The following is a 27,104-nucleotide window of genomic DNA, read 5'->3' on the forward strand; positions in this document are numbered from 1 at the left end:
TTTCAACACTGATATAATAATCATAGATGTTTCTTGAGCAGCCAATCATCATATTAGAATGATTTCCGAAGGATCTGAAGGATTCTGAAGGATACAGTAATTTTTACTGTATTTTTGTACAGATCATGTGACACTGAAGAAATAACAAATAAATGCAGCAATTATTCCAAACTTTTGACAGCCAGTGTAAATAACTATTCCAACATTTTAGTGTCTTGAAAACGAGCAACATGGCCATGGGCAATAAAAAACACTCACTTACACACACACACACACACACACACACACACACACACACACACACACACACACACTCTCTCTCTCTCTCTCTCTCTCTCACACACACACACACACACACACCTCTCTTTATCATCTGAGCTCTTGTCAAGTCCAGCCAAATGACCTTCGACCTTCTGCACACAGGTGATGTGATGTTGGGCATTAGCGGCGAGATGTGTCACATGATCTCGGTCTCCATCACCTAGAGAAACAGAACCACAAAACACAACAAAACCAGCTCAGTACGCCTCGAGTACAGTTTAACATGATTCATGCAAACACAATGTGTAAAACAGTAAAGTCTTCATTAGAACAACACCAGGGTGAGTAAAGATGACTTCATTTTCATTCTAGGGTGAACTGTCCTTTTAAAGTATAACGTTTACAAAAAAAAAATATAGTAATATATAATGATTTATCACACATATGTAGTCAGCAGATCTGTCAGGACAAACGCTGCCTGTTTCGCACACACACACACACGCACACACACACACACACACGCACACACAAACACACACAAACACACACACGCCATTTTTAAATGTACTTAAGAAATAAACCAACTTGTAAGTATTGGTGATACATAAAATAAAGCATCTTGTAACAGTCTTCAGAAAGCGTCGCTGATCTTCGACAGATCAAACGCATCGGTCTGTCGGCAGGCATCGATACACACTGACTAAATGAGGGCTGGATTGATTTTCCACATGTAGATCTGACATGGGAATTTGTCAAACAGCACTTCTACGCTACTATCGGCATAATGTCTCAAAGCCAGACCTGTGATTAACAGCATTAACAACATCAACAAAACAGTAATATGAGATAAAAAAAACGTAACCTTTGATTTTGCGGTCAGCATCGAGAACGGTTCGGAAAGCATCCGGTGCCAGAGCGATTCCAGCACTGACCAGCAGGGGGCGCCGCTTTTTCAAAATCTCACGCTCTCTTCCCTCTGTAGCCTGTTAAAATAATATTACATAATCAATAAAGTTCATACAGCACAGCTCTGATGCTAAACCTGTGAGCCGCCCATCTGAACAGCAGTGCTGAGGTTTCACACACACGATACAAATACTGGGATTATTTCATGCTTTTAAAAGAAGTCTCTAATGCTCAGCAAGACTGCATTTAGTTGATCTATTTGACTGATTTGGTCTTTGCTGCTGACCTTCAATTATCTAATTCAAACATATTAATAATCAAAAATTACTCTAGATTAGATTTAGAAATAAGAGTGTTGAAATTCCTTCTCATGTCTCCGATTGTTCTTTAATCCAGAATATCGGCAGAACATCTGAAAGGTTTGTTTGAGCGGCGCCCTCTACTGTACTCTACTGTACTCTACATCTACTTAACTCCACATCTACTGTACTCTACTATACTCTACCTCTACTGTGCTATACCTCTACGGTACTCTACTGTACTCTACCTCTACTGTACTCTACTATACTCTACCTCTACTGTGCTCTACCTCTACTGTGCTATACCTCTACGGTACTCTACTGTACTCTACCTCTACTGTACTCCACATCTACTGTACGCCACATCTACTGTAATCTACTGTACTCTACCTCTACTGTACTCTACCTCTACTGTACTCTACCTCTTCTGTACTCTTCTGTACTCTACCTCTACTGTACTCTACTGGACTCTTCTGTACTCTACTGTACTCCACATCTACTGTACGCCACATCTACTGTAATCTACTGTACTCTACCTCTACTGTACTCTACCTCTACTGTACTCTACCTCTTCTGTACTCTTCTGTACTCTACCTCTACTGTACTCTACTGGACTCTTCTGTACTCTACTGTACTCTACCTCTACTGTACTCTACCTCTTCTGTACTCTACCTCTACTGTACTCTACTGGACTCTTCTGTACTCTACCTCTACTGTACTCTGCTGTTCTCCGCCTCTACTGTACTCTGCCTCTACTGTACTCTACCTCTACTGTGTTCTACTGTATTCTACCTCTACTGTGCTCTTCTGTACTCTACCTCTACTGTACTTTACCTCTTCTGTACTCTACTGTACTCTACGTCTACTGTACTCTACCTCTACTGTGCTCTACTGTACTCTACCTCTACTGTACTCTGCCTCTACTGTACTCCACATCTACTGTACTCTACTGTACTCTGCCTCTACTGTACTCTACCTCTACTGTACTCTGCCTCTACTGTACTCTACATCTATTGTACTCTACCTCTACTGTACTCTACCTCTTCTGTACTCTACCTCTACTGTACTCTACTCTACTCTACTGTACTCTACCTCTGCTGTACTCTACCTCTACTGTACTCTACCTCTACTGTACTCTGCCTCTACTGTACTCCACATCTACTGTACTCTACTGTACTCTGCCTCTACTGTACTCTACCTCTACTGTACTCTGCCTCTACTGTACTCTACATCTATTGTACTCTACCTCTACTGTACTCTACCTCTTCTGTACTCTACCTCTACTGTACTCTACTCTACTCTACTGTACTCTACCTCTGCTGTACTCTACCTCTACTGTACTCTACCTCTACTGTACTCTACCTCTGCTGTACTCTACTCTACCTCTACTGTGCTCTACTGTACTCTACTCTACCTCTACTGTACTCTACTCTACCTCTACTGTACTCTACTCTACTGTGCTCTACTCTACCTCTACTGTACTCTACTCTACCTCTACTCTACCTCTACTGTACTCTACTCTACCTCTACTGTGCTCTACTGTACTCTACTCTACCTCTACTGTACTCTACTCTACTGTACTCTACCTCTACTGTACTCTACCTCTACTGTGCTCTACTGTACTCTACCTCTACTGTACTCTGCCTCTACTGTACTCTGCCTCTACTGTACTCCACATCTACTGTACTCTACTGTACTCTGCCTCTACTGTACTCTACCTCTACTGTACTCTGCCTCTACTGTACTCTACATCTATTGTACTCTACCTCTACTGTACTCTACCTCTTCTGTACTCTACTGTACTCTACCTCTACTCTACTACTTAGACATTCTACTAACTATAAGTAAGTTTGCAGCTACATGTCAACTATCAGTCATTAGAGTATTAGTAGACTGTCTGCTTAATATCTGCTAACACTTTATTGTTATGCTCCCCCAACAGATACTAACCCTACTCACTATAAGTAACTTGGCAACTACAAGTCAACTTTTTCTCCTAACCCGAACCCGAACACCTAACCAAACAGTGTACTGATAGTCTACTACAGTCTACTAATACTCAGGACCAGCGGTCAGCATAGAGAACGCACGGCAAGAGCGCGCAAGTGGTTTTCAGAATACTCAGTTCTCCTGTTATTTCAGTGTTGTATTTGACTTAAGGTAAGCCTATCTTCGATTCTCTGCTTATTTTTCATTTTTAACTTCACATAATTCTGTATTTTATTTAGACGCGTTGCTACATTATTAAACAGCCGCGTGTGAAAATTATTATTGCAGTTTAATTGCACTTAAGTCTTGGCTCCTAGCTAGTTTCGATTTGGCCCATTTTCGCTTTATTGACTTAATTGCCGGACCGAGACAGCTGTCCTCACTCAAGCGGTGATAGCATTTTATCTATATCTATGTAATTTGCGCGCTGTCGCGGAAGCGTTCAGCTCTCGTGTTCAGCCTCCTCGTGTGAAGACCGACTCGGGTAAAGACCAGCGACTCTACCTGTGCGACTCCACCGAGCAAGGACACCAGAAAGGCACTTAAGTATCTCCTTTTCCCTTTCCCTTCCCACTTTTTATCTTATTTTTCACCTTACTCAACATGTGCTTTCAATACATTCCTGTTATCTCTCAGCAACGCCCTTTCATCACGCGCAAAAGGCAGCGCAATACTGCTAATCTATGTCCCATTTTCTCATCCTCACACACACCTCTCTCTCTTTCCGTGGGTCTATGGAATTGTCAGTCAGCAGTCAATAAAGCTGACTTTATTCCAGCCTTTGCATCTCATTCTACTCTTAGTATCCTGGGCTTGACTGAGACCTGGATTCGTCCGGAAGACTCAGCAACCCCCGCTGCTCTCTCTAGCAATTTCTCCTTCTCTCACTCCCCTCGCCAGTCTGGGAGGGGTGGGGGTACAGGGCTTCTCATTTCTAACAATTGGAAATACTCAGCACTCTCTTCTCTCAACAACTCATTTGAATATAATGCTATTACACTTACAACTCCCAATAAGATCCATATTGTAGTCATTTATCGCCCCCCAGGTCAGCTGGGTAACTTCGTAGAGGAGCTGGATGTGCTGCTGTCCTCTTTCCCTGAGGACGGCACCCCACTTCTAGTCTTTGGTGACTTCAACATTCATCTCGAAAAGCCGCATGCAACTGACTTCATCTCTCTCCTAGCCTCTTTCGATCTCAAACGACTCATCACCACAGGAACTCACAAATCAGGCAACCAACTGGACCTGGTTTACACACGCAACTGCATCACAGACAACATTTTGGTGAGACCTCTCCATGTTTCAGATCATTTCCTCATTACTTTCAGTCTACAACTCTCTACCCCTGCACCTCCAACCCCACCACCAGTCACTTTCAGGCGAAACCTGCGCTCACTTTCTCCCTCCCACCTTTCCTCTGCCGTGTCATCTTGTCTTCCCCCACCCTCACAACTCTCATCTCTGGATGTGAATACCGCAACGGATACCTTATGCTCCACTCTAACCTCTTCTCTGGACAATATCTGCCCTCTCTCCTCCAGGCCAGCACGCGCTACTCCCTCCAACCCCTGGTTATCTGAGGTTCTTCGTGAACACCGGACCGAACTCAGGGCAGCGGAGAGGAAATGGCGCAAATCAAAAGACACATCTGACCTGAGTATGTATAAATCTCTCCTCTCTTCCTTTTCTGTTGATGTTCATGCTGCAAAATCTTCATACTTCCACAACAAGATCAACAGCTCCTCCAACACACGATTACTCTTCAAGACATTCAACTTTCTCCTCTGTCCACCTCCACCACCACCCACCTCCTCTTTAACTGCTGACGACTTTGCGAACTTCTTCACCAATAAAACAACAACTATCAGCAGTCAGTTCTCACCCCTTCCACAGCCAATATCCCTCTGTCCTCCTTTTCTCCGCTAACCGAGGAAGAAGTATCTACACTTCTCCTCTCCAGTCATCCTACCACCTGCCCTCTAGACCCCATCCCCTCACACCTTCTACAAGCCATCTCTCCCACACTTCTACCAGCACTCACACACATCATCAACTCATCCCTACATACTGGCACTTTCCCTACAGCATTCAAGCAGGCTCGGGTTACTCCACTGCTTAAAAAACCAACACTAAACACATCATCTGTAGAGAATTACAGACCTATCTCTCTCCTACCATTCATTGCGAAAACACTTGAAAGAGCTGTTTTCAACCAAGTAACATCCTTCTTGTCTCTAAACAACCAGATGGATGTCAACCAATCCGGCTTCAAGAAAGGGCGTTCAACTGAGACTGCATTACTGTCTGTCACAGAAGCCCTACGGATCGCAAAAGCTGCTTCCAAATCTTCAGTCCTCATTCTCCTGGATCTGCTGCCTTCGACACTGTGAATCATCAGATCCTTATGTCCAGCCTCTCATCACTGGGCATCACAGGAACTTCACTCCACTGGTTCAAGTCCTATCTCACAGGTAGGTCCTTCAGGGTCTCATGGAGAGGCGAGGTATCCAGAGGACATCAACTGACCACAGGGGTTCCCCAGGGTTCAGTTCTTGGTCCCCTCCTCTTCTCCATCTACACCACATCACTGGGACACATCATACAGGCACACGGTTTCTCCTACCACTGCTATGCTGATGACACACAGCTCTTCCTCTCATTTCAACCACATGATCCCACAGTAGCTGCACGGATCTCAAGCTGTCTGGCGGACATCTCGACATGGATGAAGGAACATCACCTGCAGCTCAACCTGGCAAAGACTGAGCTTCTCGTCCTCCCTGCCAATCCGTCTCTACAGCACAACTTCATTATCCAGCTAGAGTCATCATCAATCACCCCATCAAGGTCGGTGAGAAATCTTGGAGTAACGTTTGATGACCAGCTGACCTTCACAGATCACATTTCAAAGACAGCTCGATCATGCAGGTTTGCACTGCACAACATCAGGAAGATCAGGCCTTTCCTAACTGAGCATGCAACACAACTTCTTGTCCAGGCCCTGGTCATCTCTAGGCTTGACTACTACAATGCTCTTCTGGCCGGACTTCCATCATGTGCAACTAAACCTCTACAAATGATTCAGAATGCTTCAGCTCGTCTTGTCTTCAATGAGCCCAAGAGGGCCCACGTCACTCCTCTGTTCACCTCTCTGCACTGGCTACCTCTCGCTGCTCGCATCAAGTTCAAGGCATTGACGCTTGCTTACAGATCTATCACAGGCTCAGCTCCCTCCTACTTTCACTCACTCCTACGAGTCTACATCCCTACCAGAAGCCTACGATTGGTCAAAGAGCGACGTCTCGTGGTTCCATCACAGAAAGCCACAAAATCTCTTTCCAGAACATTCTCATTCACAGTTCCATGCTGGTGGAACGCTCTCCCCACCCTCATCCGGAATGCAGAATCCCTGACAACCTTCAAAAGACAGCTGAAAACCCATCTCTTCCGTGAGCACTTAACCTCATAAAAAAAAAAAAAACTTCCCTTTCCCTTTAAAACCTCGCTTATCGGGCTTATGCTACTCTGAATAATGCCTGAACTTCGTATTTTGAGCACTTCTTGCGTTGTTTTTGCCTCTTCATGATGACTCGCTTAATTTAGTCCTAATTTGTAAGTCGCTTTGGATAAAAGCGTCTGCTAAATGACTAAATGTAAATGTAAATGTAATGAGAGTTAGTTGACATCTAGTTAAAAGTTACTTATAGTTAGTAGAATGCCTAAAGTGGACTATCGAAATAAAGTGTAACCGTTACTTTTTTTGTGAGTAACGCAATATTGTAATGCATTACTTTTAAAAGTAACTTTCCCCAACACTGCACATGAGTGTAATCTTCATCCAAACGGAGACGCACCTGTTGCATGAGTCTGGCAGCCTGGTCCTCGGGGCGAGTGTGTGTGTGCGCGCCGAGAGCGGAGGAGCGCAGGTGGAGTAGGTGTAGAGAGGTGGACAGATGCTCTGAGGGAACATCCAGATCAACGGCTTTATGCAGGTGTTTCATGGCAGATTCCAGCTTCTCATCCTCCTCGTCCACAGCGGCCAGCTCAGTGTGAACCTGACACAACACTTCCAGCAGCATGCTGTGGACACACACACACACACGCACACACACAAACACAGACAGACAGACAGACACACACACACACACACACACGCACACACACACACACACACACACACAGAGAGACACACACACACACATACACACACACACACACACAGACGGATCATGAAACTTTTGTTTTGTCATGTTTTGGAGCCTCTGGCCACTGTCAGCTTTCACTGAATGAAGATGTTTTATATTCTGCTAAACATCTCTTTCTGTGTTCCACAGAGGAAAGGAATGCATAAAATGAAGTAAATGATGACAGAAGTTTCTTCTACAGGAGAATCATTCCTTTAATGGCTCCAAAACTAGAGCTGAATAACTGAATAACTTCAGATTCCCAATGTTCTTCCTCAGTGTTTCTGTCTCGTTTTCCAGCAAACATATCTAAACATTCTTAAATCAAGATACATTTACTGAAGAAGCAAACACGTGTTGTTGTACTGAAAAATGTCTCAAAATAAAATGTTTAAAACTAGAAAAAATATATGTCAGAGGGGTCAGAAAAATAAACTTGTTTTGAATTCAAATTAAGTTGATTTTTTCGGATCCCTTTGGCTGATATTTGTTCTTGTTTTAAGCATTAAAGTCCCTTTATTTTGAGACATTTCTCATTACCCAAGACTCAACATCTTCAGTCATTTTGCTTCTTCTCCAGTAAATGTCTCTTGATGTAAGAATGTTTGTGCTGGAGAACGGGACAGAGCATGATGTGCACACACACACCTGTCAGTGGCGTCCAGCGCTCGAGCGAGTGTGAGCAGAGGTTTCTGGACTCTCTTTCGGAGGTTGTGTTGGAGAAGCGGGAGACACGCGTTCCACAGACACACACACACCGCCTGACACACACCAGCATCTCCTGCCTTCAGTGCCATCTGCAGTAACGCATCCAACCGCGCGATCACACTCAGCTGCAGCTGCAAGAGCCGAGACAGGGCGCACATGAAAACACACTTATTTCATCAGAAATGCATGTGAAACGTCATCTTTATCTGAAACAACGGCACTCTTGTGGCCTTTGTGTAGAGGAGACAGTCAAGCTGTTTTTCGTACGGTCGTTTACATACTTACATTTCCCGCCAATTAAGTTTTATTTTGGCTATTTATTGTAAAAGTGCAAGAATATTAAAATCGTTTTCTGAAATAAAAACATGAAATATTAGATTATTAAAATTAAACATAAAATTTTTAAAAAAAATTAAATGTTGCCATGGCAACTAACTGAAATGGATGTTTAAGTTGAAGTACTAAAATTACTAAAATGAAAACAAAAAGGCTATATATAAAAACACATAAAATTACTAAAACTTAAATGAAAACTGATAATATACATATAAAAGGCAGACAATAACTGTATATAAATAATACTAAATACACATAAAAATACACAAAAAAACAAATACCTGTTTTGTCACTGCAAAAAAAAAAAAAAATAACTAAAATTGTTTTCCAATACAAATATCTTAAAACTTAAAACATGATCGGTTTAATTGAGAAACACAATTGTGTAAGATATTGTTTTCAGGGAATATTTATTGGACTTTTTTTCTTCTCTCACTGGCAAATTGTTGTTGTTTTTTAGCAAAATAATTTGGTAATGAAATATAAACATATCTAAATTAAACCGATGTAGTATTACACATATTTCGATATTTGTACTAGAAAACTAATGCATTAACTATGAGCAAAACGTTTGTTACAGTATTAATTAATCTCTGTTAATGTTAGTTTGTTTGTTCATGTCATCTCAGGTCCATTAAATAATATTAAAAGTCAAACTGACTTTTGATTTTAATAATGTATTAGTAAATGTTTAAATACACATTAACTAAGATGCTTTAGAAGTATTTGTCATTGTCAGTTCATAATAACTAATGTAACCAAATTAAACCTTTTTGTAAAGTTTCACTGTTAATTTGTCCGGTTTATAAATGCTGTTGATTTGTTTTACTATGTAAACTGCTTTGGCAAGCTTGAGTTGTTTTAAATGTGCTATAGAAATAAATAAATGGATGCATGAGTATATGAAAAGCTCTGGAGAAGGGAAGAACTGTAGGATTGGATGCAGACCTCTAGTGCACATCTCTGCCAAAGTTGCTTATACTGTATGGTTTGTGAATAAATATTAATATACTTTTCGAACCAAAAATACTTTCCCAATGCCTCAAACATAAACAACAGTCCACAGTAATAAAACATTGATGCCTTCTGGGCCTGAAAAAAGGAAGCAGCACCTCCACGCCGGATCTGGAGTAACTCTCAATCCCGTCTCGGTTCTTGTTAAGGTCGAGCTCACACTGCACACACTCCATCATCATGCGCTGACCGACCTTCAGAAACACAACACAAGACCTTTGTGTTTACAAAAAACAACAGGGAGAAAGGGTGAGCGAGCTTTGTGAGGAAGCATGAGTCTGTTTACGGTGATATTCGAGGCGCTGAGCTCCTTCAGGCAGTCGAATGCCATGTGATGTTGCTGTAACTGCAGGGAGAGGAACGCCAGCTCTAACAGGAACACAACCCTGAAATTAAGAGGAATAACTGTGATGAGACACACTCAAAGCAGATCCTAAAGGCCCTAGTGTATCAGGTGCTTTCATACTAGAGAAACTGACAGAACAAACAGGAATAATGAAAGATGCATTTTTTGAGGGGGTGAATCAGAAGCACAACTTTTCTCATTGCTCATCAGACTACGATGCAGCAAAAGTTTCTGAAGTTTTCTTCACATGATGGAGCATCACTTTCTAATAACTTTGCAATGCAACATCCCCATTGAAATCAATGGACTCGCAGATTCTAGTGTTAAGGTGCTCACAGAGAAACCCACAACATCAGAATTCTTGCTCTTAATATTCAGGCTTTGGTAGTGGACTAAATAAACATTTAGCAAATGCACTTTACTGTTCAAATGTTTGGGCTCAGTCAGATTTTTTTTTTTTTAATGAAATTAATACTTTTATTACACATTAAATTGAAAAGTAAAGACATTTATAATGTTATAAAAGATTCTATTTAAAATAAATGCTGTTATTTTGAGCTTTTTATTCATCAAAGTATCCTGAAAAATAAAGTGTATCACAGTTTCCACAAATATCTGAAGCTGCACAACTGTTTTCAACATTGATAATAATCATAAATGTTTTTTGAGCATCAAATCATCATATTAGAATAATTCTGAAGGATCATGTGACACTGAAGACTGGAGTAATGATGCTGAAAATTCAGCTTTGATCACAGGAATAAATTACACTTTACTGTATATTCACATAGAAAACAGCTGATTTATATTATAATAATATTTCTAGTGCATCTGCATTTTAAACATTCAATCTTTCTCTCTTCCAGGACCAAAAATATTGTTGACAACATTGTTTGCACTTGCAAATGCACTCGCGAAAGAAAATGTCCTTTTGCTTTAAATTTACTGTAAATGGTGCTAAGCAATACCTAGAATCAAATCATGATTTGTTGATGTTTCGCTTATGGTTCAGGCTTTTTGCCAGATGAGACATAAACCAAAGCCTATTAGCTATATAAAAAACAAACATGTAAAAAGAAATTCACCTTGTTTTTGCTTAAAACAAGAACAAAGATCTGCCAGTGCGGTAAGAAAACGTCTCTGTTACGTATGTAACCTTAGTTCCCTGAAGAGGGAATTCACGCTGCGTCGAAACCTGTGGGAACGCCTCTGCGTGATTGCGTCGTGAAGCACGTATGAAATCGGTCCAATGCCGTGAAGTAACGACATAGGCGGGTGACGTCATCGACCAGGAAATTATAAAGCACACCTGAATCAAACAATGTCAGCTTCTGATAGACTGAAGCAAGTCAATCACGGGCATGCCGGGATCCCTTTCATGGGAACTCGCACTGCATCGGAACACTGTGGAAACGCTATACCCACGAAGCCATAGGAGCAAGTGTCCTTCTGTGTGAAGTCAGAGCACACATTCAGTCGAAAGCACCTGCATCCCTGGAGTGGAGCCGAGGTCAAGGTTGTAGACCCTGGGGTGTGGGGTGAGGACCAGCCTGCCGCATCACAAACATCTTGGAGGGAAACTTCTGACAGTAATGCTTTGGAAGCAGCCATACTCCTAGTTGATTGGCCGACTCAAAAGTAAGTGAGATAGCCTTGATCACCCACTTGCTCATCCTCTGCTTAGTTGCTGGGCACCCCTTTCTGGGGGACGCAAAACAAAAAAAACAACTGTTCAGATTTCCTCCACAGGGCAGCTCTGTGGACATAAGCATCTAGGGCCCTAACTGGGCAGAGCAGATATAGAATCTCTTGGTCTGACGTCCGGAAGGGAGGAGGACCGAAAGCCTGCAGTACTATAGGTCTTACAATATTAGTAGGAACCTTATGAACATAACCCGGTCTAGTTTGAAGAAAAGCCTTTACCATATCGGCCGCAAATTCCAGGCACGAGGGAGATACCGAGAGAGCTTGTATGTCTCCAATTCATTTGAGAGACGTAATAGCGAGGAGAAAGACCGTCTTTAGAGTAAGAAACTTCTCAGAAACGTCCTCAATAGGCTCAAAGGGAGTCAAGGAAAGGCCTTCTAAAACAATGGCCAAATCCCAGGCCGGCATGAGGCCTAAGCTTCAAAGTGCCACGAAGGAAACGGGTTAGTAGAGGGGTCTCCCCACGGATACACCACGTAAAGGAACGCGGTAAGCAGCTAAGGCCACCACGTACACCTTTAGTGTGGAAGGGGATAATTCTGCGGAGAATCGTTCCTGCTGGAACTCTAGCACTGCATCCACTGGCCAGATAACTGGGTCCAGCTGGTGCTCTCCACACCAGGAAGGGAATAATCTCCACTTCAAGGCGTAGAGTTTCCTCGTGGAGGGAGCTCTGGAGTGGAGGATGGTCTCAACAACCTCAGTTGAGAGACCTGAAATTATGAGCTGGGCCTCCTCAAAGGCCAAGCCCACGGTTTCCACAATTCTGGGCGGGGGTGAAGGATCAACCTGCTCGACTGAGAGAGAAGGTCCCCCCTGAACGGAATCTCCACAGGAGAGCCGTCGAGGAGAGACACTAGGAGAACCATACAGAACGGGGCTAGTAACAGTAGACGTGCCCCGTCCCGGCGAACTCTCTCCAGAACTCCAGTGAGCAGAGCAATCGGGGGAAAGGCATACAGACGTAGCCTTTGCCACTTCTGTACCATAGCGTCCAGCCCAAGAAGGGCTGGCTGAGTGAGGGAGAACCAAAGTGGACAGTGTGTCGTCTCTTGAGATGCGAACAGATCTACTTCCCCTTGACCAAAGTTTGCCCATAGGAGCTCCATCACCTCAGGGTGGAGTCTCCATTCCCCTGCCTCCACTGGATGTCTGCTCCCTGATTTAAATATCCTGGAATATATGCTGCCCTCAGAGAGAGCAGTTTCCCTTGGGCCAAAAGGAGGATCTGGTGAGCCAGTTTGAATAAGGGGCGTGACCGCAGACCCCACTGATGGTTTATGTAAATCTTTTGGTTCATGTTTGCTTTATATTTTTCTGGTCGATGACGTCAACCGCATATGACATTCCGTCATGCCATTGGACTGATTCCATGCGTGCTTCATGACGCAATCACGCAGGGGCTTTCCCACAATGTTTCGCTGAAAACATCTTTAGAAAACATATAGAAAATATCTTTCATTTAACATCATGATGCTGCTGTGACAATGATGAATGTTAGACGCACCTGTCAGTCAGTGGGATGGACGAGTCGTGATCCACACAAACACTGGAGCTGGACAGAGAACTGGATTCAGGGATGTTGGGTGGAGCACTAAAGCTGTGTCTGATGGGTGGAGGACTGGATTCAGGGATGTTGGTTAGAGCACTAGAGCTGTGTGTGATGGGCGGAGGACTGGATTCAGGGATGTTGGGTGGAGCACTAGAGCTGTGTGTGATGGGCGGAGGACTGGATTCAGGGATGTTGGGTGGAGCACTAGAGCTGTGTGTGATGGGCGGAGGACTGGATTCAGGGATGTTGGCTAGAGCACTAGAGCTGTGTGTGATGGGCGGAGGACTGGATTCAGGGATGTTGGGTGGAGCACTAGAGCTGTGTGTGATGGGTGGAGGACTGGATTCAGGGATGTTGGGTGGAGCACTAGAGCTGTGTGTGATGGGTGGAGGACTGGATTCAGGGATGTTGGGTGGAGCACCAGAGCTGTGTGTGATGGGTGGAGGACTGGATTCAGGGATGTTGGGTGGAGCACTAGAGCTGTGCATGTGCATTGGAGGACAGGAGTCCTGGATGTCAGATGCTTTGGGTTCTGATGTCAGCAGCAGGAAAACCTCCTTCAGTGCCTTCACCTCATCTCTCCTCAGTTCATTGACATCAACCATACTGTGAAAAACATGGAAACATTGTTTATCTAGCTCCAAAAGAAGAACTTGGCAACAACAAAATCATGGGTTCAATTCATAGTGAAAAGATGTATGTTGTTTTTTAATATCTGAAACATGCTGTGACTTTTATTGTAAAGTGACTTATATTACCCAACTTGTTTTCTTTCAATTAGCACAGGTTTTGTATTTCTTTTTGGAACTGATTGATTGTAGGCCTCACTGATCTGAGCTCATGCAAAACGTTCACTCTGGTTTATCCACCTAAAAAAAACAGAGTTGCATGAGCTCAGATCAGTGAGGCTTATGATCAATCAGTTCCAAAAAGAAATACAAAACCGGTGCTAATTGAAAGAAAATGTCTCAGGTTACAACTGTAACCTATGTTCCCTGAGAACAGGGACACTGCATCGATTGACGGTATTGGGGAACACCTCCATGTGACCGGTGTTTGAAACGCTTATCAACTCACGGCAATCATATTGGCCGGTGACAGCCTATGACGTCACTACTATTATATATAGTAGTATATAGAAGTATATAGGGGCACCTAGAGAACTTGTCATTCACTTATCGTCTGAAGGGACTGTTCAGCAGGCATCCCCAAGGCATGGCGAAAGACGAAGTGTCTCGTTCCCTGTTCTCAGGAAACAGTCGTAACCTGAGACATTCTCTTTCTTAAGGGAACTCACAGTGCGTTGATTGATGCTATTGGAGAACGATATACCAATGCCACCATGCTAAGGGCACTGCATGCCAAGAATGGCTGTGACAAACATCAGAAGTGTCAGTTTCACTGAAATGCCAGAACCACTCCCCCTTCAGATCACACACTAGGCTGTCAGTGACATTATTCCCTACGGTCACTGCCCAAGCTTTAAGCCTCAAAGAGGCCTCGGATGAAACAAAGGCCTACCAAGGCTGCTCAGGCTTGGAATCAACAACTTCCAACGGAAGGGGTTCCTTTAAGGGAACATGGCCACATTGGCCAGGGTCCGAGAGGAGCCTCATCCAGTCACTTTCTAAGGGGGACATAAAGTCTTTAATGGCGCAAACACCAGTACATTGACTAGTGCAAAGTGCTTAGTAAATCACCTTGCATGATTCATTTAAATACTCTCCTCCCATAAATTTTGCGCATCAAAGGGAAACTCTTAAAAATGCATATGCAATAAGGTCAGCTGCAAAAATAACTGTCCACGCATGTTTAGCGCTAATATTTCACTACGTGTCTTTAGTAAATCCTGACAGTAGTTTTTTAACGCCAAAGGAGGGTTTGTGCTGGCACAAGCTGTTAGTAAATCTGGCCCCTAGTCTTGCCAACAACCTGTCTGAATATAGGTTATACTCTGTCTAAAGAGAGTCTCTAACATTATTTGCCTCAACTTATAGAGGCATCTAATGGGGAGGACTGCAGATAACTGGCAGAAGTGCTTTCTAACCCTTGCAAATGAGGAGAGTTACTTGATCCTGGATCTACAGAGTGCTTGTTTTTCAAAGCCTGTTGGAGGCTGGGCATTTTAAAGGGAGCCTAGTGAGAGTACCTCCAGCTCTAAGGGCTGATCTAACAGGGAGGCCTCGCAAGAGTCCTTCAACCTTCCGATAAGACTTAGGGAACTAAGTACTCTACAGAACAAACCTCAAGATGGTTTGGAGTACTAGGCTCAACCTGGTAAACATTGACCAGGCTATGGGCTATAATCAGAGAGTCTCCATGGGAGCCTGCAAACGTGATACTCAATGCTTTTGTAATCCTCAGCACCCAACTAGTTAGGGAGGCCTAACTACTTGATAGCGAGACTACTAGCAGAGCTAGCCTCAGAAGCAAGATGCTCTCACAGAATCTGTGGTCCTGGATATACTTATTTCACATTGCTAATGGGCAGTGCACTCAGCAGAAGTGCTTATCGATCCTTGAAGCAAGAAGAGTACAAATCTTACGCTACTGGACTATCGAGGAGGCCCAGAGTAAGGTCTACCACTTTGAATGTCACGGGCGTCAGCCGGCAGTGCTAAGGCTCTAAGGGAGTGTACTCAAAACCGACCCAAATGGGAGGGAGTACTTGATCTGTCTCTACCTGAGCCTCAGTGGTGCAGGGCGATTAAACTAGAACTATGAGTAGCAAAGCACTCTAATAATGACCCTAACAAGGGTAGTACTCTCAGCATGACCCTATGGCTCCAAGGTCGAGGCCTTTTATCTTGTATTACAAGACAGGTTTTCTTGTCTCTGCTAAGCCCAAAGGAAATGGAGGGCTCAACTGAGAGGCCAGCGACACTCAACCCTGTGACTTGAAATTAAATTCAAGGAGCCTAGAGGGAAAAACCTTAACTTAAGGCTTAGCTGGATAGTCTAGCTACTAATTCAGCTCTGAACAGCGGAGGCCTCAGCACACTGCTTCTTACTCTAGAGTGAGAGAAAGGCCTGACAGAGATACCTGCATGGAGGTACCTGCATGGTAGGCTTTAGGAGATAGCCTGGTACCTATGTTATCTACCTTTATCCATAAGCATTTGATGCCTAATGCAAAGGCGGGCCTAGGCTAGGCTACACTTGTAGTAAGAGGAGGCCAGTACCAGGGAAACTAGACCTTTCAGAAGATAAACTGATGGGTTCTAGCTCTAAAGAACCTACACTCAGACACTGAGGGGCTCAGGGTGAGGATGCTTAGCAGACCGCCTCCAAAATTCCTAGTACTTATGCCTAAGGCAGATATCCTGCGAGGGCCGACACACAAATATCTGTCTGAAGTTCAGCGCTATAGTCTTATTTCAAACAACTCTCTAAAGTGACAGGAGGCCTGCTATTCTAATACAAGGTGGCTATCAAGGTGGCGAGGGCCAACGCTTGGTGTTGTAGTCTATCTGGAGCTTGTAAAGAGCGGTGGCCTCAATAGAATAACTCCCGTTTGGAAGGAAGCCATCTCACGCTACACAGAGCTTATCTGTTTGATGCTCGGATGAACGGTGGCCTTACTAGAGAATTCTCCATGAGATGAAGCCAATCTGTTCACTACTGGATTTGCACTACCCACTACATAAACCTGATGACTCTAACACAAGAGGAGGCCTATAGAAAGGGTATGCATAGCCTATCTATATAAGGGAACTTCAGGGCCCTAATAAAATACTCCTATAAGAAACCCTAACCAACACACCCCTTAATACTTTCTAAACAGAGAACCGAGGTCTATTGTTCAACCTTACTAACTCTCGTAAAGGGTGGACACCTACAAAGCTCATCCCGCTGCTCGTAAAGCGGTGGCCTAAACACTATTATCAGAATTAAGGCCTACTACCCTTAAAGCTTGAAAGGGTGCACTCACTACCAAGCCCGATGCCAGACCTTCAGAAGGGATCCATATTGAAGGAATAACTCATCATAGGTCCAGCCTCAGGCCTGATGTAAAAAGAGCCAGGCATGAAAGAAGTGAAGAGGGTGGCTGCTTTTCAGGGGATCCTTCATCATGCTGGATCACCTCCCTCAAATCCTTCTTCCTCCTAGAGTCGTGTCTTCTCTGCGACCTGCTTATATCCTCGAATCCTCGAACTGGAACGGGCCAGGACCCCTGGCTGTCTGAGTGCGGATTCGGACCTCAGTGAAATGCACTAAATGCAGCTGAATGCGCCTTCTCCTCTCTGAACTTATCCACCACCGCCTCAACGGAGGTGCCGAAAATTTCAGACGGCGAAACCGGTGCATCGAGAAGAAAGCATTTTTCTTTCTCCCCGATGTCAGCCAGGTTCAAACACAGATGTCTCTCCGTGGCCACCATCAACGCCATTGACCTTCCGATCACGGCAGCGGTTTGTTTGGTGGCCCGGAGAGCCAGATCTGTGGTGCGGCAGGAGAGAGACCCTGACCCTGGTCCAAATCCTTCAGCAGATCAGCCTGGTGCTGCTTGTAACACAGACATTGTGTGAAAAGCAGCACCAGCCTGACTCGCCAGCACGTGTGCCCTGCCATTCAAGCGAGATGTCATCTTCAGTGGCTTGGAAGGCAGGACCGGAGCATTCAGTGTCGATGCCATAAATTGCTCGCTGATGGCAATGAACGAGTGCAGAATACACATTTGTATTCGTGCCGAATGAGAGAAGAAAGTGAGCCCGAGTTATAATGCCACTATAATTTATGTTTGACTTATTTTCATTCCTGTTCTGTTGTGAATACCATTCAAATTAAAGGATTTGTTATGGAGCGAGGAAGAACTAAAATACATGCGTTTATAGTGTTTCATTTTTTTTAAGTTTTGAATGTAACAATAATATGTGATTTATGCACTGATGCAACTTACCTGAGGTTTTTTTCTCTCAAAAATGCCATTTTGACCCAGAGTGACTAGTAGTCACGAGCAACTTAATTTCACTTTGGATAAAAACAAATGTAACAAATGTGGAGAAAGTCTTATTGGATAGTGGGTCTTTGTGCTTTCCAATCCAGTAATTGTAGAGTTACAGGTTGCATCAATACTGTATTGACAATGCACATTAATAATGCTAATTTATGCATCTACCTGCTGCTCCAGGAGGATAAAATCAGCTGTGGAAACCTGAAAACTTGTTTTGTAGAGAATCTATTTCCAGTCCCAGAAATAAGATTCTCCAACATGGATCAGAGCGGGCTTTTTTGAGATTTATTGTCAGAACCGTAGTTTGACAAACACATCTGTCTGAGACGTCGCCTGATCCCTGCTGTCTGCGGCTAAAAACAGATCTCCTAAACCAGACATTCACATGCAATGCCCTTGAAGGCTAACCTCAGGTCTGTGCCTCAGTTGAACACATCGGTTCTGATGACGGATGTAAGCAGGTGCCGGTGCTTAAAGATCTGTAAGCATCCTGGATTTGTAACCCTGAAGATGCTGTGAATAGATGATGGTGCAAATTCCTCCGTCCTTCTTTAAAACAAGGAACTGCACTGACTATAAACACTCTTGTTTTGTTGATTCATAGCTGGCGAGAGATTTACTGTTACTACCTCAGAAGACACAGAAGCCCTCGGTGGACATAATTGAGTTACCATATATTGGTATTTTATGCCACTCTTGACTCTTGTGACTATATTAAATGTGATAGGTGGGCAGAGGCTGCAACCATACGCAGATCAAGACTTTCGACACGTCTTATTAGATCAGTGTGAGTGACTGACTCGATGAATACACTTGATTCATCTGTGACTTTCTCTGAGGAATACAGCTGTAGTATTTCTCTGAGTTCGCATCCAATGCTTTCAATTAAATGATCTGATGACAGACTGAGAGACCCACCACACCTAAACCACAGTGGCTCATCAATAGCTATGTTCCCATCCACCATTTCCATTTTTAATTTGGTTTAATTCCTTCCAGAAGCGTCTCACACGATTGCGTTCCCAAACACCAGCATCCGAACGCAAGAGAACATGACAGCATTTAGTGTGTTTCGTCTGACGCTCTGAGACACACTCATTTATGACGGAGGGGAAAAGAGCCAGATTGCAGCAACTTACAGTTTTATTATTGATATTTAGTGCCAATTTCCCAGGAAGTGTTAATATTGTTCTCTTGAACACATGGGATAGAAATTTGAAAATGATTTATGCGGCATAACTTAAATACACAACTTTGGATGGAAACATAGCTAATGCAGTTTGCCTTTTGAAGATAAAAATTAAATAAAAACATTAACAATTAACCAAATTTAAAATAAAGTAATTTTCTGCAAAAAAAAGCTGTATGTCCTTTTTGGATGTTAAAATATTTTCTTGTATCTTATCTATTTTAATATTCAGATTCACTATACGATAGTTATTCGTAGATTCAGAAGAGTGAAACAGAGAAACATTAAACATGGTAAATTACTGTAAAATTGCTGAAATAGGTGATAAATGCACCATATTTATGTTTTACGCAAGCTGTATATGTGAAAGCAACTTCTGTAACCCTTTCAAAACATTGATGTGTTTGTTTGAGCTGCTCAAAATGTAAACTGGACTACCTGTTTGTCCAACCAGTGGCAGACAGGCCAAGTTTTTAGGAAACCTGTTTGGTAACAATCATTATTTTTTTATAACAATCAAATATTTTAACATATGTGTTGTTTTCATTTGGAGAGGTTAAGATGTGCAAACAGTAGCAGTTCAGGTAAAGTTACAACAAAGTCCAGCCGTTCACATATTCAAACACAATTAACAAAATCACTGTTGACGTGAGAAATATCCTCCTTACTGTTTAAGCTTTTGGATCTTGTAGATCACGAGCAATTTAGGGTTTTCATCATTCAACTTTTCAGAGACATCCATGAGGTTGTGTCGAACCTACGGAGGAAACACAGTGAGGGAGTAACTACATTTACATTTAGCACAATTGCATTCAATTAGCAGATCAACTTACAAATGAGGAAATGAGCAATATTAGCAGTACAGCAAGACCAAAACATATTGAGTAAATAAGAAGTGCCTTTATTTATGCAGGTGTATTAATTAAGAACAACTAAATAAGATATAAACCAAAAACATGGTAGTTCTGTGGAGAATAAAGATGAAAAAGAGCCTGAGCTAATGAAGAAGGTTGCGGAAGCTTGAGCACGATAAATAAACGGAAGTGACATGCAATACATAAGAGAATCCCTAAAGATTTACCTGAATGGAGAAAAGCCTGGGATAAAGCTCTGGTTTATGTGATTCAATAAAATCAGAGGTGACCTTGGCCATGGCGACTGCTTCTATCCTCTTCCCAGCATCAAGAAGACATTCAACAAGGTGTCTGAATAGAAAGACAACATGAGATACGAGCCTTCACGCCATTCACTCGGACACAAATCTTTCTGTTTTACAGCCTATTTGAATTTCCAATGCAATCTCTTTGACAAAAGACTTTAGAGTCAAGGCAAAGAGTCCGATTCAATTTAAGATCAATGACAAAGATGGTGTAACTTTTATTAGAGATGAGTTTTCATTGTGCTCCAGGATCATATGGCTATAACAATAAAATGGTCATAAAAGAGTTTGATCACATCATAAGGATTTATATGAGTTGACCTAATAAGTATAAGTGGTGTAAATCAAGCCAGAACCCCAACAAATAAATGAAGGTGCAGCACATCTATGAGATCTGAACCAAATCTTCTTCAAAGGTCATGACGGCCTCAAAAGAGCCAAACTCTTAAAAAAATTGCATTAACTCTATTTGATATCATATAATAAATCTACATATGAATCTCACAAAAATGTGCAAATTACACCGTAAAATCATAAAGAACTATGCGTAAAGAAAGTGAAACCGGTCTTCAGCACTTTGTTGTGAAAATTACTCAACTGTGATTCAATGAGGTAAAATCTTTAACTAAAATATGTCACCAGTTGATTGATCACAGTACATTAAGACAATTGTTTTGTATTACAAGTTTTATAAAATGTTTAGAGATGCAAATGTGGAAATCTCTAAATTTAATAAAGCCTGGATCAAAATTATAAAAAATAAAAAATACAGCCAGTTTTTAGGAATAAAATGTTATACGCATCAGTTCATGATATATGAACAAACTCCTCTGTAAAAGCCTTCAGAATATAGATATGAATAAATCTGTAAAGTTTGGTGTATGTAAAGCTGCTTGAGATTTCTGATTTCTGCAGGAGAAAAAAACTGATATGTAATGTAATCTTACAGATGCAAATAGATAAACTCGAATAAACACTTAAAGTCCCCCTGTGGTGAAAGTCCAGCTTTTAATGTTGTTTATGTGTCTATGTGGTGTTTTTAATATGCTTTAAGACAAACCATGTGTAAATTCATAAGTCGACAGCATTGCTGAGTATTTTCTCCTTAAAACTGCAGTGAACCAAAGACAGTCTCAAAAACACGCTTTGAAATCGCTGGTGTTTCTGACGTCACAAACTACCTTGTAACCAATCAGATCAACGTGTGATCGTCAACCAGTGGATCTCTGAGCTGAGTGAGTGAGTGGAGGCGGGGCTCATTTGCATATTCATAGAACTGCGCATACTAAATGAGGCATGGGTGTCGGGTTTCATTCAAGATATTTTAAGGCATCAAGAATTTTCAAGGATATAAGATATATGTTATAAACACAGATGCATGTATGTATAAGGTAAAGCTACAATTTTCACTTAGAAATATTAAGAAACACATTGAATTAAATGTGAAATTTTAAAGTAGAAGATTTTATTTTCTTGTTCACAGTGTACCTTGGGCGCATAAAACAAAAATTGTACACCTACATCATTAGTTCAGCCCTCCATGCATGGTCAGGATCCTGAACCTCCTCCAGAGCCTTGACCACCTGAGTGAGAGAAGGAACCAGGTTCTGACGCTTCCCGGGCCTCAGGAACAGCCTGACGGACTGCAGGAACAGCAGCGAGGCGTTGAACACCAGGAAATGATATCTAATGAAGAAAGAATGAGGCAGGGGAGAAACAGAAAGAGATGGGAATAAAAATAGCCCGATTAATTATTCAAGCTATCACTGTTGGGAAGATCAGAATCCGATTTTTCCGTACATCTCAATTTATACTTTACGCTGGGCTCAGATCTGAAACCTAGTGAAAGTGTAATGAGAGGCCTTTCAAAGAGCCACGGGAGACCTCAATGTCCATGAGAAATAAAGCAATTAATGCAGGATGGGTGAGTCTCAACAAGAGACGGTTGAAGACTCTATTTCAGAGTCGCTAATTTATCCACCAGAGAACGGCGTGTGAATTCAAAAAATCAAAAAATACAGCCAGAAACAGAAAAAAAATCACGTTTTTAGGAATAAAATGTTATAAAGATCAGTTCATGATATATGTAAGAATTGAGAAATTAGTAAATGCCTGACAGTCTGGTTGAAGAGTGACCAGACCCTGAGAGGACAAAGGACCTCTCTGGAAATTAACATTTGAACTCATCATTTGAGAGGCAAAGTCTCACCTCCGAACACATCTCTCCCCCTCTTCCCCACTCCCCCTCTCTCATGCTGAGACCACATGTGAATCACCCAAAAATCCATATGGTTTAGTGTTAACAATTATCATCCAGTTTTATACATGTTTGGTATCATTTAAAATGTCTCAGTGTGACTGGTACAAATGTCTCATTTCCAAATAAGTAAAACAAAAGGTAATAAGGTTTTTAAGAGTTTAGGGATAACTGGCACACAAAGGAAGGTGGTCTCTAGACAAATGGTCTTCTACCCCCCCCCCAAAAGGTGTAACCTCTGAATGCAAATTTCCATTGTTAAAAGACGTTTCCAAGTCAAAGAGGTCCTGACTATATAATGAAATGCAGCCGGTGATTCGGGGCCTTTCTGTACCTCAGATTCGCCCGTGAGGCTGAGAGGTCTACATCTTAATGTTGGGTTTGCATCTTCTCTCTATTCCAGAGCATTTGATGTTTTGTATCAATTATCTTTGAATTGATTATGAAATTGGCATGATACATTTACCTGACATAATAAATTGTTACATTTGATTATTCTAACCGACTTTGGCATTATTTTCATTAAAGAGTTAAAAGGAATAGTCAAACATTCGCTCACATTTAATGATGCACAGATATCATTAAAACCTTTTCATTTATGGAGTCAGATGAAATAACGAGAGAATACATATTAAAATGTATTGCATTTAATCAAAAAATACTTTGCCTCGAGAAAAGGACAGTAACACGTTAAGACCTTCCGCGCTGGTCGGATGCCGGCTTTGGGCCGATCGAGCGCCAGCTTACATATATGAACAAACTCCTCTGTAAAAGCCTTCAGAATATAGATATGAATAAATCTGTAAAGTCTGGTGTATGTAAAGCTGCTGGAGATTTCTGCAGGAGAAGTCCCCCTGCGGTGAATATCAAACTTTTAATGTTGTGTATACTGTATGTCTATGTGGCGTTTTTAAACAAACCATATACAAAATTCATAAGTCGACACCATTGCTGAATATTTTCTCCTTAAAACTGCAGTGAATCAAAGACAGTCTCAAAAACACAGGAGACCTCAATGTCCACGAGAAATAAAGCAGTCATTGCAGGATGGGTGAGTCTCAACAAGAGACGGATGAAGACTCTATTTCCGAGTCGCTAATTTATCCACCAGAGAACGGCGTGTGAAGAAGCAGAGAGCATCCGAGACGCGTTTCCTCTGGAAGTGCCCGAGCGCTGATACAGTAATGCACTGATTACACATCCATCCCTTGATACTTTGTTACTTTCCTAGTGTTAATATTTCAAAGTTTACTCCATGTGAAGTTCCTTAGTGTTGAGATGACAGGTGTTTATGATTGATGATCTGGCATAATGCCTATGTATTTAAATTCTCTGCACGCATGGTAAAGCTTAAAACACTTTCCTTTCCACATCAGCGGCTGTTTCAGAGGTTGGGGGTGTAATAATGCAGACCCTGCTGTTAATGAGAAACAAGAACGACAGTATATATACACAATACCGGTCAGAAATTTGGAAAAATTAAGAAGTCTCTTCTGCTCATCTAGGCATTTATTTGATCAAAAAACAGTAAAAAGTTTCCTGATCAATTTTCAGCATCATTACTCCAGTCTTCAGTGTCACATGATTGTCAAAAGATTTATATTTAAAATAAATGCTCTTCTTTTGAACTTTCAGTTCATCAAAGAATTCTGAAAAAAAGTATGGTTTTCACAAACAAAAAAAATGTGCGAGTGTGTGTGTGTGTGTAGTCTCCGACTTCTCAGAGAACTTCTTCTTCAAGGAACTCTCCATAAGATATAAAAGAGCAATACAATTCTCCTCTTAGTTGTTTTTCTTGAGGAAGTGGCCAGACTTATTTTTAATGAGGACCGGAGATGAGAGAGAATCTGTTTCTATCATCTATTCTCTGTTTACTCTACCTGGACTTGTCTTTGGCGATCTCAATAGCCTTCAGATAGAACATCACAGCCTTATCCAAGTCCTCCTGGAAATACAACAACGACAGAAATAGGGACAAAATGAAATGTGAGTGACAGATTTATTTCACACTGAAGCAGAAACAAACCACCTGCGGCTCATCCGATTCCCCTGAGAAAAGAATATCGAGACCTAAACACGATGACATACATACTAATCTTACCATGCATGCATACAGGCATAAAGGAACAGAATAAGATGTGTGGGAGGATGCCATAGCCTTGTTATGTAGATGCTATGTTGTCAAGTGAAAAGACTCTTTGCTCTGAAGTCATTCATTATAAAAGATCGTGCTATACTGTACGTTCTCGTCGAATAGTCTTTAATGATCCCAGCATACACTGCTTTGACTCACCGCTGAGGTAATGGAGTGTGAAGAGACGAGCTGAGCCTGGCAGAGATACGCTCGACACAGAAACTGATTCACGGCGGGTTTCCCTTCCAAGTACATCTTTAAGCAGTCCTGTGCGATCTCCCTACAGCCCAGCTGAACACACAACACAACAACACAATTATTAGTACTTCAGCCTTCCTGCATGCAGATCACAACACAGGCTCATCATCAAAACACAGAAATAATCTGCACAATACTACTGAAATAGATTTTTTTTAATGAAAAAGTACAAGTAATTCAAACTTTATCTGTGTGCATACTATGCCTTTTTTAATGCATTAGAGCAGGGTGTCATTAGTCAAGTCAGTGTCTGGGGACGACGGATGAAAATTAGCCTTTGGCTAAATCATGTACAATGCATGAAATGGAAACAGTTATGTTAAAAAATATACATGGTCCCTTTATAAAAAATAAAATTATATATATATATATATATATTTATTTATTTATATAGCACTTTTCACAGTACACATTGTTTCAAATCGGCTTTTACAGAAAATCATGATGTTTATAATACCTTAGCATCTTCATGCCGTACAGTTGCATTAATCAGATTAGAGCTGGACGATAATATAGTTACATTTTAGGACGATAATCAATCAAGCAGATGAGATTTACTGTATGGTACATATTGCTTTACGTGGGAAAAATACTTCATACCCCTTCATTTTTTCACATTGTGCTTTGCAGCCTTATGGGGCTTTAAATTACTTTTTCCCACATCAATCTACATTCCTCACTCCATCATGACAAAGCATAGAACAGATTTACTCTGATATTAATTTTCATCTGTTAAACCCTTTTTTGACAGGTGTGTGGCTTTCCAAATCATGTCCATTCAACTGAATGTGCAACAGGTTAACTCCAATCAAAGTGTAGAAATATCTCAGACATATGATCCAGATCCGGAAAGATGACACTGAAATGCCTGAGCTGAATTTCAAGAGTCCCAGAATAATTATGCAATGTAATTATTTCAGTTTTTTAGTTTTAATTTATATAATATATATACCACTCTACATTAGTGAACTTTATATATATATATATATATATATATATATATATATATATATATATATATATATATATATATATATATCCTTTATAAATGTATATAAAGAGCTGGTTGATAATATAGTTACATTTTACAGAGATACAAACAATCAGGTAGTTGAGATATAATTTACTATAGTATCACTTTATATGAATATACTACTGTATGCATTGCAGATAAAGTTAGACATACTGCAAAAAAATGCTTTTCTTGGTATTTTTGTCAAATTCTTAAATCAAGAAGCATTTACTAGATAAGTAAAATGACATAAGAAATTCTCTCTTGGTTTCTGATAAAACTTTTTTTTTTAAATAAGTGAGTTTTTGCTTAAAACAAGCACAATGATCTGCCAATGGGGTAAGAAAAAAACTTAATTCAAATGGAAAACAAGATTATTTTTCTAACCCCATTGGCAGATCATTTTGCTTGTTTTAAGCAAAAACTCACTTAATTATTTATTTTTTTAAATCAGGAAACAAGACAGAATTTCTTATGTAATTTTACTTTAGGCATTTGCTTCTTGATTTAAGAATTTTTAGATATTTGGACTGGAAACAAGACAAAAATACTAAGTAAGAAAAGCATTTTTTTGCATTGATATATATCCAACTTTGCATATAGAGCCGGGTGATAATAGAGTTTTACGATATAAACAACCAAGCAACGAGATTTGCTATATATTTAGCTTTTTGACATGTTAAAGGGTTAGTTCACCCAAAAATGAAAGCTCTGTCAGTAATTACTCTCCCTCATGTTGTTCAACCCCGTAAGACTTTTGTTCATCTTCAGAACACAAATTAAGATATTTTTGATTAAATCTGAGAGCTGTCTCACTCCTCCATAGGCTTCTATGG

General features: G+C 41.3%; 1 protein-coding gene across 3 annotated transcripts in view; it reads right to left on the reverse strand.

Moving 5' to 3' along the window:
• The window catches only part of cfap46 (cilia and flagella associated protein 46), a 112,343-nt gene that overhangs the window by 80,704 nt on the left and 4,535 nt on the right, over window positions 1–27,104 (reverse strand). For all 3 annotated transcript variants that reach the window (XM_084093968.1, XM_084093967.1, XM_084093966.1), the window contains exons 3-14: window positions 25,158–25,289; window positions 24,745–24,809; window positions 22,129–22,293; window positions 20,530–20,653; window positions 20,117–20,205; window positions 13,261–13,911; window positions 9,987–10,086; window positions 9,799–9,894; window positions 8,291–8,481; window positions 7,313–7,538; window positions 1,124–1,244; window positions 361–481 (exon numbers count right to left, since the gene is read on the reverse strand). In XM_084093968.1, the coding sequence (XP_083950094.1) occupies window positions 361–481; window positions 1,124–1,244; window positions 7,313–7,538; window positions 8,291–8,481; window positions 9,799–9,894; window positions 9,987–10,086; window positions 13,261–13,911; window positions 20,117–20,205; window positions 20,530–20,653; window positions 22,129–22,293; window positions 24,745–24,809; window positions 25,158–25,289 (2,081 nt within the window). The remainder of the gene's footprint in view (window positions 1–360; window positions 482–1,123; window positions 1,245–7,312; window positions 7,539–8,290; window positions 8,482–9,798; window positions 9,895–9,986; window positions 10,087–13,260; window positions 13,912–20,116; window positions 20,206–20,529; window positions 20,654–22,128; window positions 22,294–24,744; window positions 24,810–25,157; window positions 25,290–27,104) is intronic.

The sequence above is a fragment of the Abramis brama genome (assembly GCF_963993115.1).
Source record: "Abramis brama genome assembly, chromosome: 19".
Lineage (NCBI taxonomy): Eukaryota > Metazoa > Chordata > Actinopteri > Cypriniformes > Leuciscidae > Abramis > Abramis brama.